General features: G+C 41.7%; 1 protein-coding gene across 1 annotated transcript in view; it reads left to right on the plus strand.

The window, feature by feature from the left end:
* The window catches only part of JADE2 (jade family PHD finger 2), a 143584-nt gene that overhangs the window by 91250 nt on the left and 34805 nt on the right, over positions 1-17529 (plus strand). The window contains exon 6 of the mRNA XM_053376823.1: positions 17132-17343. Coding sequence (XP_053232798.1) covers positions 17132-17343 — 212 coding nt within the window. The remainder of the gene's footprint in view (positions 1-17131; positions 17344-17529) is intronic.

Genomic DNA, 17529 nt, shown 5'->3' on the forward strand with positions numbered 1-17529 from the left:
TTAAGGAGCTTTTATGCTGGAAGAAGTTCCGTAAACGCCCACTGTCCGATTCAACGAGCGATTGATGGAGTCATGTTTAAGGAGCTCCATCACAGACAGAGGTTTGGGGACTTAGCCAAACTCTGAGGGATTAGGATTTTACGCACAAGCAGCTCATCATCCCATCACATCATGTCATCTGCCTTTTTGTGCAGCTGTTCAAGTGAATGGTTTATCTTATATAATACAGTCACAATACCTTCTCCTATCAGCATTTTGAATAGTCCAAGGTCAATCTCTGATTCTCAGAAACTTTATCTTGCAGCTGGAGCTTACCCTGTTACACTCCTGTAACAGTTTCACATGCTCCCTCTAGAGGGAAACAGTCTCAACTTGTATCAATTCTTTCAAGCACAGAAACAGTTTCGATTTTCAGTTATTTTTTTCCTCCCTTTGATAAACTCAGAAGAGATCAATGGAAACAGTATCTTTCCAATTTTAAGTAACTGTCAAATCCGTTCTGTCAATGAATCTTCCCCAAACGTCATCAGGCAGACCATTCCCAGGTTCAGAGCAGTGGTAATTTGCTTTTCACTCTCTCCTGCAGGTTCTCCCTAGGTTCACGACTTCCCCCCTCTTCTCCTGCTTCCAAGGGGGTTTTGTATTTTTAACCGATGGAATTTTAATCCTTTATCAAAGACTTTCAGAGACTTTAGTTTGTAACGTCTTTGCTTCAGTCTGTTTACAAAAGCGGAAGGCGGACTTCCTGTTTAGAGCCTTCCCGCTTCGTTGCCAAATTAAAATATTTGAAGATCCAAATTTTCCAGTCTACTCACGGGTAGTTGTTTAAGGTCCAAATGTCCACAGGAAAAAGTCAGCGCTCTCCGGCAGCAGTAATGCGGCTTCACTCCGTGAAATTCGTCGATTCGAAGCACCGCACCACTCACCCCACGTCGCTCCGGATCCCTAAAACAGGGTTTCCCCGCGAGTAGGGGAGGCGCAAAAGGTGCCAGCCGAATCCCAAGTTCACAGGCTTCTCCCACCTGTGATTTCTATGGGTCTCCGCCTTCGCCGTGGCGGTTAGACCCTGCTTTTCACGGAGCAAGTCCCTCCCGATCGGAGGAGCTCCGCCATTGCCGGAGGCGCCAACCCGGAAGTCCCCAGTCACACTTCTTTGAAGTCTCTCAGCCTCACTCACCTCACAGAGTGTTTGTTGTGGGGGAGGAAGGGAAAGGAGAATGTTAGCCACTTTGAGACTCCTTAAAGGGAGTGAAAGGCGGGATATCAAATCCAAACTCTCCTTCTTCTTCTTCTTCTTCTTCTTCTTCTTCTTCTTCAGTCTCACAGCTCAGTCTTTGGAGACACTTAGTTTAGGACAGTGATCACTCGTGATTTTTGGTATACCTCACATAATATTTTTATGACATTTTTCAATTTTAGCTTTGAGGTGCTTTCTCCCAAAATGTTATATGCTGCAATGTATTTGGAGCTCCACTGTGCTGTTTACGTTTCTCTCTTTTATTGTATTATCCTTTTTACCATTTTTCTTGCTCTGTTTGTCCTTCTTTGAGTCTTGTAGCTGCTTTCTCTACTTGCATAACAGAATGAAATAAAGGCATATTGGAGGGGCGGGAGGGGAGAAAATTGTAGCTGCTCAGGTACCAATGGCCAAGCTAGGAGTCCTTCTTGTTTCCCCAAGGGTCTCTTGTGCCCTTCAAGTGGGGAGGGTGGCCCCTCCCGATTTGAGAAATCCTGATCTAATGCACAGTCTCCAGTAAGGCTTAATTAAGGTCTATTTATTCCTCAAGGAGGAAGGGAAAGCAGTTATTAATTTGAGCTTGGGTGCGTGGGAGCAAAGCTCTTCTCATGAGCAGTTGATTTCCTGATCAGTCTTGTTTGTACTGCCAGTAACTGTCTCTGTGTTCGGCTTTCTCCTGATGAGGGGGGGCTGAGAGATGAAGATACACTTGTAGATGGAACTGTAGGAGATGTTTCACATATAATTTCCTGAAATACAGTTTAGTATATTGGTCTTTTACAAAACAGCTAGCACTTGATTTTGAAATAAATAATTCTCTTGTATACTTTGTAGACCCAGAAATGTGTATACTTTACAACTGGTTTTGACTTTAATCATCAGTATTCTATATTTTACTCAGTTTTTGGACCAGAGCACATATGCCTTCTACCAGATCAGACTGTTTATCCATCAACCCCAGTATTGTTCACTTTGCGTGGCAGTGACTCTCCAGGGAGTCAGGCAGAGGCATCTTTAACATCACTTGCAATGTGGTTTCCTAATTGGAGATGCCAGAGACTTAACTTGGGGACAAAGCATGTTCTCCAACACTGAATAGGGTAGCAGTCTGGCTAGTGCTTTCTGTGTTCTGCAATGTGTGTCTTATGAATGGGTAAGGTGGATAAGTAGAACGCAAACCCTACTCCAGTGGTTTTCAGACTTTCTTGTCTGGATCAAACTTCCTTGTCTGAATAAAAAATTGTTCATGCCACACCAATTTTTTTTTTTACTGATAAGAAATACATTGGGAAACAAAAAGAAATGACCCCTGGCAGTGCTTGATTTATAACAAGCGAAATCAATTACCTTATAAGATGATCATGGGGCATCCAGAAAGTATCAAACAACAAGTCTTCTCCAGCACTCTTGAACCGTGATTCTGGATCACAACTAGGATTGTCCTCAGTATCGATTGATGCTCCTATTCTCATTTTGAAAAGATACCTATCCATATTCTTTAATATAAATATATAGAGATACAGTACAGATACAGATACTATACTGTACTGAAATGTTTAAATGTTTCTTTGATTGTCCTTGAATCTTCTTGCCACACCAATACGGCACGCCACACCCTTTGAGAACCACTGCTCTACTCTGTTGCCCTTTTCATGTTCCGATCTTTATTGAATTAAGGATTGGTTAAAGATTCTTTAAACTCCAACCTCCCGCCCTCCCCTGAGCTGTGTTACAATCTATTTTATTTTGTCTTTGCAATGCCTTGTAGGTATCTTCAATTTATGAAACTGATCTTTTTTTGCGCTTCAGTGAATGAAGTCTGAATCAAAATCATTGATATATTGGTATTGTATCTGAAGTAGTGCTTAATACTGTTCCGTCTTTCATCTCCTTGGCACTGTGTATTTTATTTCTTGAACTGTGGGTGGGATGTGGGAAGCCATGTCCTTTTAAGCATGGACTCTACTTCCTTTAATTGTCAGGCCCACTTCCTTCTATCTGCTTTCCAACCAGTTCCTGTGGTATAGATCATCCTTGTTCATGTCTGACTACATATTGCTATTCATATATTACAAACAGGAGGAGGATGACATTAAGAGTCAGTTCACCCATTTGTCTTCCACATGTATGGTTACCAAGCTCTTTGATTTTGTAGGGGAAGTGAACTCATCTTAGGATAAAGTTTGCAGGAAATACCCTATAATCAGTTTAGAAGGCAGCTTTCATTTTCTTGGAACTCTTTTTGGTATCCCATGTGTTGCACAAGAAGCCTTCAAGTGAGGGCTGAATTTTTTTGTTCTCATCTCTTTTTGTATGAATAAGAAAACCAGTAAACCCACTGCCACTTAACACTGTGTTAACGGTTTTGAATGGAGGGTGCAATCAATCATAGGAATTAGATGTGAACTAGCAATTATAGAAGCCTTGGAAACACATCTGGTCTACTTAGTTTTTCACCACTGTCAATCTGAAGCAGCTCCATTGGACATTCCAGAGCTGATTTTGTTGGTCTTTCATTAAATAAGTTATTACTTTTTACAGAACATGTGCAACATTGCTATTAAAATTGATTTTTTTCAAATGTATGCAGCCGTGGGATGTATTATTAAGTTCATAATATGAAGTATTTAAAAGCCCTCAAGTGATCAATACAAATAAGTGCTTTATAACTAGAGAGACCCGAGGTCTCATTGACTGCAATATTTGCCTTCATGGGGGCGCAGAAGCATAATTTGAGGAAAATGTTCTGCTGTATTAGAAATCCATGCAGATCTCTCTGGGACAGCACTTGAGGAGCTAGTAATGATTCAGTTACTGCTGGAAAATCCATTAGGATTACCACTTCTGATGTAGTGGATGTTCTTACAAAGAATGATAGAAAAAATGACAAAGCCAGATTTGTTGATGTTCCGATCATTTTACTGTGCCTGTGGTTGCGATCCTATTACAGACTTAATCCTACTAAAAAGCACCATTGAACTCAGTGGGATAGAACTGTGTTGTAACGTAAGGAAAAGGGCCTTTTCAGTTGTGGCATTCCTTCCCTAGAGAAGCCCAGCTAGTGCAATCACTACTGTTCTTTGAGAAAACAGTGAAAACAGGTTTAGATAATTCTCCACGTTCATTTAATCCTACTCCAGGACCCCCAGTACAGGAGCAATGCTTCTTTGGGAGCATTGGGGAGGTATGTAAGTTGCTGCTTTCCCTCCCCCTAAGCCCCCCTCATACACACATAGGAACAGGGCTATATAGGGGCAGCACTGGGGGCACTTTGCCCAGAACCTCCTCAAAACCTGGAGCCAGTTATGCATTCGGACTTGAGAGGATATTAGGAACCAAATAGCCTCATAATCAGAGTTGTGTCAGAACAGTTCTGTGATAGGAGAGCTTTATTGCAGAGGCAGTGTGTGTGCGTGTGTGCGCGTGCTGATTATAAAGTGACTTCTAAAAACATTTTGCCATCATCTTAAATTTTAGAAATAATTGATGTTGGTGGGTGGCATAAAGGGTGCTAATTGGTTCCTGTAAATCTTTTAAGTGCATTAGCGGGATGTGCTCATAATGAAATATCTAGGAGCTTCATAGCGCACGCTTGGCTCATCTGCTAGCTGTATTTTGTTTCATTTATGGAGAAGGGTTTCTGCGGCACTCATCACTGTATCACCTGAGCATCTTAATGCACCACTTTAAAAAGAAGCAAGCAAGCATTGTGTTGTTCCTTTTATTCCTCTTACAAAGGAAGCAAAATCAGAGGTAAATATTTAGAAAGGAAGGAAGCATGGAAGGGTCCCATCAATTTCTAAATAATCCCTTTGACGTTCATGGGATATATCCAGAGCTGGTGATTTGTCAACAAGTTCACCTCCTGATCCTAACAAAGCAAGTTTTAGCGATTTCAGAGGAAAGCTCTTGCATGTGCTTAAACAGAGATCCCCACCAATATTGAAGTTCGGTCATCAGTATTTTTGATTTAGGACTTGTTTAGAAAGCACTGGAAAATGTGATTTTAATGAACTTATATGCTAAGAAGGTTTTTAAAAATATACCCCTTCCAGCTCAGAATTTCCTGACCCCACCATACTGTAGCCAGATTGCATGATTTATCTTTTGACAGAACTGTGCCTCTAATTTCCATTGGAATATTTGAAATGGTTTGGTATCATTGTCACTGAACAATCAGAGCACACCAGGACAAAAATCGTATGTGCCCAAAATCCAAAGGAAGGGTTTGGGGGATTAAGGGAGAGAACCAGCCCTATTTATTTCTCGTGCTTTGAAATCCCAGTTCATGTTCTGATAGTTTTAATAGTTTTTATTCTTGCAGCATCCCTGTGGGGTAGGTAAAGGGCATTTTCAAAATAAAGCAGACAGATTTTAAGTGCCTTTCTTAAAGCTATATACAGAAAGAACATTGTTGTTGTTGTTGTTGTTGTTGCTATTGTTATTATTTATTAAATTTATATACCACCTTTCATTTACAGCATAAGAATACCAAATGAGAGCACAAAATATGTAACAACGACAACTAAAGAAAACCAATAACCCCCCTCCCACAAACACGTATAAAAGGTCATAAATTAAAAGTAAGATAAAAGTTTAGTGCATAGGAAATACTGTCTCTGATTTGAAATCTGCCTCATGCTGCATTTTAAAAAATGATGCCCACGTGCTTACTGCTGAAATTTGCCAAAAGAGTAAAATAAAAAAGAAGACAAAAGACTTAGGGCTTAGCTGATAGAGTTTCTTCCTGTTAAAATTGTAGGATTGCAGCAATATTTATTATATCTCAGTATCTGAGAATGGTTATATATGTTATACATATTAGTATGCATGCGTGTGCACACACACACACACACACACACACACACACACACACACACAAAATTAGGTTTGTGCTGTTGGGAATCAACTAATGACACAGCCAGTGGCCTTAAAATTGTTGCTCATGAGCAATTTTATCATCCTCTCCAATATACTCTGCAGGGCGAAAGGAGTTCTGGTTTCAGTAAATTGATTTCAGTTGAAGTGCAGTTTAGCTGGAAATAAGTCTCAGTTATTGCACAAGGTGGTTCATCTGTTAATATTTCTCTCTGGCTTATTAAGCAATTCATTATCAGAACACTTCAAAAGTAGAAAAATGTGTATTTAATGGGAAACTGTTGATCCTCTTGCCATGGGACTAATATGAGCATGCCAAACCACCACACCTCTACCACATAACATCATTATGAAGACGTGGTTGATGAGAGTCCATAGAAAGAGAATTCTCAATGGGATGATTGGAGCCTCACCCTTACCTGATGCTAATCTCAGCGGAGAGATTGCATTGGCAATGCAAAGTGGGATCCTTTTTTAATAGTGTTTTGTAGTACTGCCCTGGGGGTAGAAATACTGAAGGACAGGGTATATAAATATAATTACAAACCAACCAACTAACTAACTAAATAAATAAACAAACTGAGAAGTTCTGTTTGAAAGTTTTGAATTTATGACTACTTATTTTAGACCGTTGTGAGGTTTTGACACATTTCATTGCCTTTTGCTTTCTATGAAAAACACTAGAGTTGACAACCTTCTTGCTGGCATTCCTCCTGTACCTGTATTTTTGCCCTAAAACAGGACTGGCAGAAATTAAGCATTTGACACTTTCCTCCGAACATAGATCTGATGGGAAGCATCACCTGTTCTATTTCTGCCTGTCATGCAGTTTTTAGGTGCAGCAGTCCTTCCTCTTTAAAAAGTTGGCAATTAGTAAACATCCATCAAGCAGTATTTCTATCCATCGTAACTCATTTTACATAAGGAGGGATATAAATAGATAGCTTCCTTTCCATAGTGGTTGAACCACGGCTTTCCCAGGCCTGTTTTTATGTAGCAGGTCCCCGCTATCAGAATGATCATTATCCAAAATCTCAGTTATCCAAACACAAAGAATTCTAGCCAAACCTTGCTACACAAATGGCTGATTCAGATATCCGAAAAGCCGAGAGTTTGCCCACTTCCTTACTTGTTTGTGTTTTGCTGGTTGGCGGCAGCCATTTTAAGCAGAAAGCATGGAGGGAGGACGAGAGATCGGACAAATTGGAGAGCTGGAGAGATCGGACAAATCCCCCCCCCCCTGTTTGACTTCTGCTGATTGGCTGCAGCAGTTTCAGTCAGAAAGCAGGGAGGGGAGGAAGAACCAACAAATCACGAATTAGATATGTCCCCATAGGAAATAATGAAAGCCATCAACTTGTTATGCAAACACTCGCTTAACAAACAATTTCCTGGGATATTGAAAAGCAGGACCTGCATGTACTTTTGAATTTGTTTGTGTTAGTCTAATTACATAGTCCCTTAGTGCTGTGTCTGGGATTGCTATAGTGATTCCAGCTCTCTTTCAAGGGGGGGGCTGCTTGCATATTACATTTCCCCTGCTGCTCTAGAGTGAAAAGCACTGAACTGTCTAGAAATGGTGCTGGCTCTGCACTTTCTCTCTCTCTTATGCCTGTGACATACGTGAAGAACAAGATACTTGATGGCCAAGAGAGCTCCTCTGTTGAACGCTGTCAAAAGCCAATAGTTCCGCTCAGTAGTTTTTTTTAAAGAAAACTTTATGAATAGCAATAACTTTATATGATGCTGAGGAAGATAAATGGAGCATAAATGGAAAAAGAACTTTACCCTCAGGCCTCGTCGTTTAGCGATTCATAAGCCATTAATCGCCTCATACCCATCAAGTACATTTGTCACTTGAATAGGCTCCGGGGTACTTGTGAGTGGAGCTTGGCAAACTAATTACAGTGCTAATGTAATTACACATAAATGGAATGCAAGTGTATGTGTGTAAGAGACAAGAGAAGGAGATTGGCCGTATAACCAACGAGCGTTCCCGTTCATGCAGGCATCGCATATAATTCTTGCTTACTGTTTAAAAGCCCCAGTGGAGCTCCAGTCTTCTGCTCACCTTCAGAACTAAGCGAAGCCAGCCAGGAGATGGAAGAGGTTTTTCAGCAACTCTGTCCCATTTCTTGTGGGTTCAGCTGGCGGTATCACTAACAATGAAAAATTTACAGTCTTCACTGGCCAGAGGGAAAAGGCTGTAACAGAAGGCGTAGGGTAAGGATACAGTTGCAGGCATAAGAAGTTTGTTTCCACTTTGAATTAAATAGGCACCCTCTCAGTGCTTTTGTCAACTCTGGCTTGGTGTTACATTTCTTTTGAAAACCCTCTCTGTACCTTCTTTACCTTTGTCCTGCTTTATGAAAGGAGAACAGTTCGGACCCAATGCTAAGCCATAGTTTGTTTAAACCACAGCTTGTGAAGAAGTAGGGTTCCACTCACAGACAAAGGAACAGTGGTTTATTTCATTTGAGGTTAATTTCTTGTCCCCCTGCCTCTTTTTAGCATTTCAGGCCTGGCTTCTGTTACAGAGTTTTTATTGGGAGTAGTGACTTTCTTATTTCTTTTTATACAAGTGTTCATCTTCCTGTTTAACTGGTGAGCTGAATGATGCAACCTCTGTAGGCCTACTTCTTCAGAGAGGTAGCTAAATACTACTAGATTATAGTACATTCTCTGGAATTCCATTCTATCTATTCCACAGGTTGACAAAAATCCTTACCTCTTCCTTGTTCCAGTCTTTGACTGCATGCATGTGGGGTGCCAATTGCTGTGAAATCCTTGTATCCTTAGCAGCAGCAGAGGGAGTCTATGAGAGAAAGTCTTGTCTGCTGTAGCTGTGGCATAGACACTGACCTCTCTGTGTGTTTTAGGTCCCAAGAATACAAATTTAGATTACACATATTAAGAAGTTTATTCACCTTCCAAGGAAACATGAAGAAGTGTCAGGTGTGTGTATGGGTTTTTTATTGTCCTTTACTGGACAGTACCTGTCACATGCTCTTCATAGCCTTGATACCTAGGTCCAGCATGACTGCCTCAAGGGAGCATGCATGCTTGGGTCCATGGAAATGGCTTTCTGGAGTCACTTTTCGGTCAACAATGTACTAAGTACAGAGGATTCGCAAATGTGGCTTTCCCAGAAGCAGAGCTGCAAAAAGCACTTGAGTGTGGAGGAGCAAAGGTTGGCATTGTCTGCTTCCTTCGTGTGGGTTTTTGCATTGGTTTTTAAAATTGGATAAGTTGCTAAGAGCAAAATTATGCTTTTATTATGCGTTCCTGGATAGATGTTAGGAAAATGGCCCAACGTTTTTCTCAGGTTTTTTCTTCCCACAAGCGTGCTGCAGAGCTAGGCTGGAGAGAGAGGGCTAGTCAGCAAGGAGGTTTGTGGAGGAAGAAGCCTGCTGTCAGGTAGAGTGAGGACAAGGTGCAGAAAACGTTGCCCCGTACCTCTGTAACCATGCAAAGTGAATGGCTGGGATGGAGATTTGGGGGGAAAACTAGGATGAAGTCAAGAAAGTCTGATCAGACATGACACCAAACCATGGTTAATGCAAGTCAGGATTGCCATGGTTTCAGATTATGGTTTGTTGGCTCCCAATAAACCATACAAACCATAGCTAATTTGTTGGGAAGTGAGTTGAGATGTGGAAATAAAACCACAGTTAAGCTAAACAAACCATGGCTTAGCATTAACTTGAACCATAGATTCATAGCAAAGGCACTGCCATGACTGCTGTTCTACTTAATATCTGTACTGGCTCTACCTCAGATTTAATGTATGAGCATTAAGAAAAATGTGGTCAGTTACGGTAGACTATTTGTTGTCCTCTACCTTAGTTTACCTGTTAGACTGCATAAAAGAAAAAAGAAAAGAAAAGACAGGAATCATGCAAACTAGGGCTTCCAAATATTGAAACTTGTTTGGTTGACTGGCTTTGAATTACTTAACAGTTGGTTGACATAGAAATAATTGGTTTACATTGAAATAAATACATGTTTTTTCTCAGCACAGGTGTCATTTAGGTTATTTGTAGAATGGAAGTGCTGATTTCTCATTTAATAGCACAGCAGAATAATTTGTTTAGACAGACCTTGCTTCAACCTGAATGGATTGTTCAGTTAATGCTTTCAGTCCTATGAAAGAATACTTCCAATAATATATAAACAAAGAATCCTCAAGCTAGCTAGCTTTGTCACATTTGGCCTGCAATACACACTTCAGGTTCTGTAGCAGTGAAGAACAAGTAGAAAGGCACTTGTTTTCCAAAACATAACTGGATCCTGAAATGGTTGATGAACTAACTTGTTCTCCTCCAGCTCATGGAAAGCATTCCAGTAGCTTCAGGGCTAAGGTCCCCCCCCCCCGTTTTCCAGAGGCACGGCCCTTCAACTTTTGTTGATCCAGAAGGGGATGGATCTCCCTCCGTGTTCCCATGTCAGATCTGCCTAATGTCAGAAATACATAGTCTTGTCAGAGCTCCAGAGAAATTTGACAGTCCTCCCCAAAAGGATAGCTTTGATCTTTTACCCAGCCTGTCATGAATTAGGCAGGGCAAGTGCAAGTGAAATGGAACATTAGTCCATTCGGTACCTCTTTGCTCCCTCTCACAACTGGGTGGTGGGAGTGCACAACAGTGCCTGCAGGTTCTGTGGGTGGAATGAGCATCTGGGGGCAGAAAGGTAAGGACAGCAAAGGGATTGCAGCCTACACAACAGAGGTATTTTGGTGCAGAACACTCCGTTTTCTCTTCTCACTGCCATCCCCCCACATCACTGCTCAGCAATGGCATGATATAAGCTCTGCTCCTTTGGTGGGGGGGGGAGCAGCCTGATCAAAGGGGCCTTCCCCAGCCATTCCTTACCCTGGTCTTCACTCAAACAAGAAGGGAAAAGGCTCCGCAGGAAGAGGCAGCGAGAGAGAGGCACCACAAGAGCTACAACAGGTTTTCTAGCATTGTGATCCTACTCAGTCCTCAAGAGAAAAGGCATGTGTCATGGTCAGAAACCTTCCAGGATTTGATTATATAAATGCACATAGCCTTCCTTGACTCAGGATCTCGATTAGTGAAAAGGCTTACTATTTTAAAGGGTGCTGATATGCATACTCAAGCTCTCACTGGACAATGCTTCTTTATACTGCCATCTTCAGTATAAGCCAGTAGCTATAAAACCCCTCTCAAAAAGTTGTCTGTGTGTACTGTGCCATGAAGCAGTATATACTAAGGCTGTGTACCAGCCACAAGATTCAACCTGTACCTGTAGCTTTGGGAAGCAACCCATCTGTTTTAGCAACTTTTATGTCTTTTCAGCTCAACACATTATTTGAGACCAGATAGATCTGTTAGAAAAACGAATTTGTTGCTTTCTTTCCATTCACTACAATGAGGAATATAAACAGGGATGTGACTTTTTTAGTTTTACAGAGGTGCATGACATAAGAGCCTCCCCAGAATGGATTAAGCCAGCAAAATTGTAGGCAACTGATTTTATTTTTTTTAAAATGGGGTTTCTGTTCCCCATAACATATTTTTGCAGATACAGAAAGAGAGAGCTCTCTATCAACTATGCTTCACTTTTCCTTTTTTCTTTTTTTAAAAAGGCCACCCAGGTCTACCTGGGACTTTAGGAAGTTCCTGATCCATTGCTTTGTTAACGGCACAATCCAACTACAGAATATGAAAACCTCACCCAAATCACCCCTATTTGCCTTATAATTTGGGAAGTACACAGAGTCAATGCATGCTTCCTATTATATATCAACTTTAGATTCTGAAAGCATCCTGTAGTCATCCATGAGGTTTGCCAACAGCAAAACTGGTACTGTTAGGTTTCTCTGCATGTTCTAGCGTAACTATTCTAGCATTTGAAAGCCCTAGTAGGGAATTGTGTTGTCTGGCTGGCTGAATCCCAGACTGACATAGACATGCAAGATGCCAATCCAGATCCTTGCCTAAACATGTCAGGCCAAGGAAAACAGCATGAAAATGGATGGCTCTTTGAGACGCTCTTTATGTTGCCCAGGTGTCCAAGCACATTGTAGATCTGCATGTTTTCTGAGCCAATTACTCCCTGCCAAAATCCAGATAGTGGTATCTGAATAAATTGTTCAAATCACATACACCTTATTCTCTCTACAATGTTTAACTCTCCCTTCTCCCTCTCTCTTTTAATATTGTGCCTATCCTTGGTCTTCTGCACAGCTGTTAACACAAAACTGCTCAGATTTCTGCATTATTTTCCATAATTTATTCTGTGTACAACCTTAAGTTTTTCAAAGAATTTAGTGTGCTTGACAAGAGGTGGGGAAACAGAAATGCGTAAAGAGAGAGAAAGGACTGGATACTGAGACCTAAACGCTTGTGAAGGGGTGTGTACTGGGAATAGCTACAGGGCAAAGAGAATAGAGAACCAAAGTCCTAGCTCTCAATCACTGGCAGTGCTTCACCCAATGCTACAAAAAACCAGCTTCTTTCTACTTAATAGCTTTAACTAGGAAGTAACTACTTGAACCATAATCATACCCTAGATCAGTAGCTCCCAACCTTTTTTGGCCATGCCCCACCTAAGCATCTCTAAAATCCTGATGCCCTCCCTCTGTGAGATATAATTCTTATTATTTAAAAAGTGAACTCCTATTCACGTGGAGGAAGCCTAAAATGAGTTATTAACTATTAATAACTCATTCTCAAATTCCCACCCCCTTAAAAATCAAATTGCCCCCCCTGTGGGGTGTGTACCCCACATTGAGAACCATGGTCCTAGACCCAAGCCCGGGAGGGGGTGACATTTCAGGGTCAGGACATCCTGGACTGCAGGCCCATTACCATGAAGAAGAATAAAAGAGGCTAAATTGCCAGACTTAATTATCTGTAACTATATGGGGTATCTGGACACGGGGCTTGCCGATAAGAAGGTCAGCGGTTCGAATCCCTGCGACAGGGTGAGCTCCCGTTGATTGGTCCCAGCTCCTGCCAACCTAGCAATTCGAAAGCACATCAAAGTGCAAGTAAATAAATAGGTACCTCTCAGGCGGGAAGGTAAACGGCGTTTTCGTGCACTGCTTTGGTTTCTCCAGAAGCAGCTTAGTCATGCTGGCCACATGACCCGGAAGCTGTACGCCGGCTCCCTCGGCCAGTTAAGCGAGATGAGTGCCGCAACCCCAGAGACGTTCGCGAGTGGACCTAACAGTCAGGGGTCCCTTTACCTTTACCTTTTATATGGGGTATCTACTAAAGGTGCACCATATATATCCATTACCCCCTGCACACTTTTACAGGGCCATGCATACCCTGAAAAAAATTGGGGTGGGGATATTTGGAGACCCGGGGAGGAAATGGCAAAATTCTTACACCTTTTTAGGCTCTCTTTTAGGTTGCTGGCTCTGTAGAGCAAACACACAAACAAACAAACAAAACATGCTTATAGATGAAATTCTAGAATTTGTGGTTTGAGACACAAGAGAGTCCCGTGCCACTCTGTGTGACATGCTGTCTCAAGAGTGACAAGCCCCAAAGAGTTCCTGCTGGCATTTCCTAGTCTGAGGCACCAACAGGGTCTGGCAGCAGGAGGGTGGAACAAGCACTGCAATAATCAAGGGCATTAACATCATAGGGAAAGTGGGAGTCCATGTTGCCAATAGGATTTATGAGCCCCAGGACATATATGGCTTCCGAATCCTGGCTTGCTTGGAAGCCGTTGACCTTAGTTTCAGATACATACATAGGGTCCCTTGCATCGAGCTGATACAGCACCCACCCACCCACCGAAAAATATCACTTTACTGCACACTTTTGTGCCATGGTGCAGGAAGGACTGGAAGCTTCTCCTGCATTTGAATTCACTGTGACAGGGGCGGCATGCCGCCACACACACACATTGTACACTCCATTATCTGGGAGGTGATTTCTTCCCCCTCCCTGGGCCTGCGCCCCCCAGCGGGGGCCAGTTTCACAAACCCTTGTGCGTCTCTGCTTAGTTTCCAGTTCACATATGGCAGTATGGCTATGGTAAACTTCGGGACACGGGTGGCGCTGTGGGTTAAACCACAGAGCCTAGAACTTGCCAATCAGAAGGTCGGCGGTTTGAATCCCCGCGACGGGGTGAGCTCCCGTTGCTCGGTCCCTGCTCCTGCCAACCTAGCAGTTTGAAAGCACGTCAAAGTGCAAGTAGATAAATAGGTACCGCTCCAGTGGGAAGGTAAACGGTGTTTACGTGCGCTGCTCTGGTTCGCTAGAAGTGGCTTAGTCATGCTGGCCACATGACCTGGAAGCTGTCTGCGGACAAACACCGGCTCCCTCGGCCAATAAAGCAACCCCAGAGTTGGTCACGACTGGACCTAATGGTCAGGGGTCCCTTTACCTTTATGGTAAACTTCACTTCCTAATTTGTTTTGCCCACTCACATGAAGGAAGGAGTGAAGCAGCAGCAAGGGGGTTCTGTGTACTTTCATGAAGTTCATGCACATCTGGGTTTATTAAGGCAGGATTTCCATTCATTCATTCAAAACATGTACCTCCTGCTCTGCAACTGGAAAACCTCCCAATTAAACAACTAGCAAACCAGGCTTTCAATACATGACGAAAAGAAAAGGGGATGGGAAGCGAAGAGGAACAGAAGCTCAACCTATTATTCTGTTTATTTTGCAGTCTGGATCCAACCTTTACACTTATCTTGCAGTTGTTACTTTTCTGCCTGTATTAAGAGAAACCTTTTATTCCTCCCCTCTTTTGATCCTCACATTCAGTTCATCACATCATTGTCCCAGGGGTCATGGCCAGAGGTTAGGGTGCACCACCTTAGAGATCAACAGGAAGCTCATTGGATAGGAGCACCTGCAGAAGAGCCTTTGAAGATAGCTTACATTGATTGGTCAGATGTAACCAGTGTATTTGGTCTCAAGGGGAGTTCATAGAAGAATGGATCTGAGTGATGGGGAGCAATGTCTAAAGGGCATTTGTTATTTGCGTAAAATTAATATGTATGCTCGTCATATTCTCATGTCTGGCAGTCATGCAGCCAGAAACATAAGAAACTTAAACAAAGGGACCTAAAAAGCCCAAAGGACACCAATCAATGCTCTAATATTTCAAAATAGGAAAAAAGGAAGCAGATCTGTGTTACAACTTTGTATTGGGTGCAGAGGAATAATTATTGGGCCCTGAATATGCGCTACAGGAGTGTAAGTTGTGATTAGCCAATTGTGTTTACACTACTGATTTTGCACTGAATGCAATGTGTGCATATTGCAGATAAATCACAGCATCATTCTGTACCATGAACATATGGTGTGAACCATAACTGAAAATCACTTTTATGATCCTGCTTATGAATAAGATAATCTGTATCGCTCTACAAATTTAGTTAGGTGGTTGTAATTGTGTACTTTTGATTTAATTGTGGTCATCTAACCTGTTTTCTTTTGCATATTCATCATTTATTTATTGATTTAGATTTCAATTGGGGAAATATGATGCAAATACCCTTAGCAAAATAAAATGTGTAGCAGCAAGAGTGTCTTGCAAATATAGCACTTCTCAAAGTACCCCTTTGAGACACCCTGCTTATTCAGTGTTTTTAAAGGTAAGAGCTGTGGTGCTCTAGTTAGCCTCATTGTACATGCTCAATGCCAGACTGTTCCATTGAACAGTGGGGTTGCATTCCTACTGGCCTTGGAAAAGTGTTGAAATGGGGAAAAAACCCCTCAAAGAAGAAGTTGAGTGAGAATGAAGGCTTGGTGAAATTTTAACATTTGTAGATTTTCCTGCTTTAGTTGCTAGTTTTTATTTATTTATTTGTATCTTTTTTAAAATTGTATATCATTTCTCTCCCATTATCAACATCTTAGCTAATTAACAAAATATCAATAAAATGCCCAAAGAACAATTATTAAAAAACAAATAATCACATGACTAAGGTAGCAGCCAGAAATTACTTTAGCTAACAAGACATGTTTGGTATAATTTCAAAGTAAAGATTCCTGCTGTGGATCAGCCACTGACAGGATCACATTACTAGCTATTGTTACTGAGAAATCTGGTATAATGAGAATAAAAAGCAAAGTAAGACATACAAAAAGTAAGTAGACCACCCCACTTTAGCATATCAGCTGACTAGGGAAAACAAAGAACCACTACCACAAAAAGGGGTAGATTTTAAGAGTGCAAGAAAAAAAATATTTATAAATATTTATACAGTTAACATAAATACCAAAAAATACAAAACAAATTAATTTTTCACTTTTTGTAGAGTTTGTGAATGCCCCCTCCCCTTTAAATTTTGTGCAGGGGGTGTAAAGCAAACTAATAAACACATTGTGAGCAGTTGCCATTACTGTTAAAGTGGATGAGTTTTCACAAGCTTATTTGCATCAAAGCATTCTTTTTAAAAGTTCAAACAACAGAGAACATCCTTGCAAGACATAAATGTTGATACTGCCAAAGCAAATTATTGGCACTGGTTTGACTGATCTCATCCCTCTTTACGACCCACTGTTTGCCACTTTAATGGACACATCCTTTTGTTACTAACTGTGACACATAAACTCAGCCTTCAGAACCAAAAGCAGCTTTCTGAACAAGACCTTGTTTTACCAATCCATTTGTCTATTCAACACTATAAAGTGTTTCTTTTATGTATAATGGCCTTGTGAAAATACCCTTTATAGGTAGTTACTTATGTAGCTCAGGTACAATGGCAGGTACTCCAGGGAGTTGCTTCCAGGGCTTAAAAGCAAGACTGGTTAACAGAACAGTCATAGTCCACAAAGGGAGCAGGATTGTTGTTTCTTTAAGTAGGCACCAATTATAGTCAAGGGAGGCAAGCATTCTTTTCTATGCCCAGCTTTGGCACATATTTCGATTGGGCTAAGGTGATGAGGCTCTGTCAACGATGTGCTCCTTTTGTGTCGGTCGTGCTGCAGTTAAACATAACACCCACCCTTTCTCACTGCGACAAAGTTTGAGAACCCTTGACATTAAAGTAATTTGAGCGTTGTTTTTGGTCTTTTAGAAAAGCCAGAAATGGATGAATTCACCTTGGAAAGAGTACTGGAGGAGCTGGAGACGCTGTGCTATGAGAACATGAACGTTGCCATCGAGACAGAAGAAGGTCTCGGCATAGAGTACGATGAGGATGTCGTGTGTGACGTGTGCCGCTCGCCGGAAGGAGAGGATGGCAACGAGATGGTTTTCTGTGACAAATGCAACGTCTGTGTGCACCAGGTGAGTAGCATTTCTCACTTTGCTGAGGCAGTACAGCCCCCTCCCCCAGAGGACTTAGTTGCCTGGCACACACCAGAACCAAGAATGACAGCCATCCTCCAGCCATTACTGCTGTGGCTTGTCATGTCCTCTCATGACATGGGAAAGTTTGGGCTTTTCTTCACAGTTAGTGTGTGCATTGAGACA

Source organism: Podarcis raffonei, chromosome 2 (genome assembly GCF_027172205.1).
Source record: "Podarcis raffonei isolate rPodRaf1 chromosome 2, rPodRaf1.pri, whole genome shotgun sequence".
NCBI lineage: Eukaryota > Metazoa > Chordata > Lepidosauria > Squamata > Lacertidae > Podarcis > Podarcis raffonei.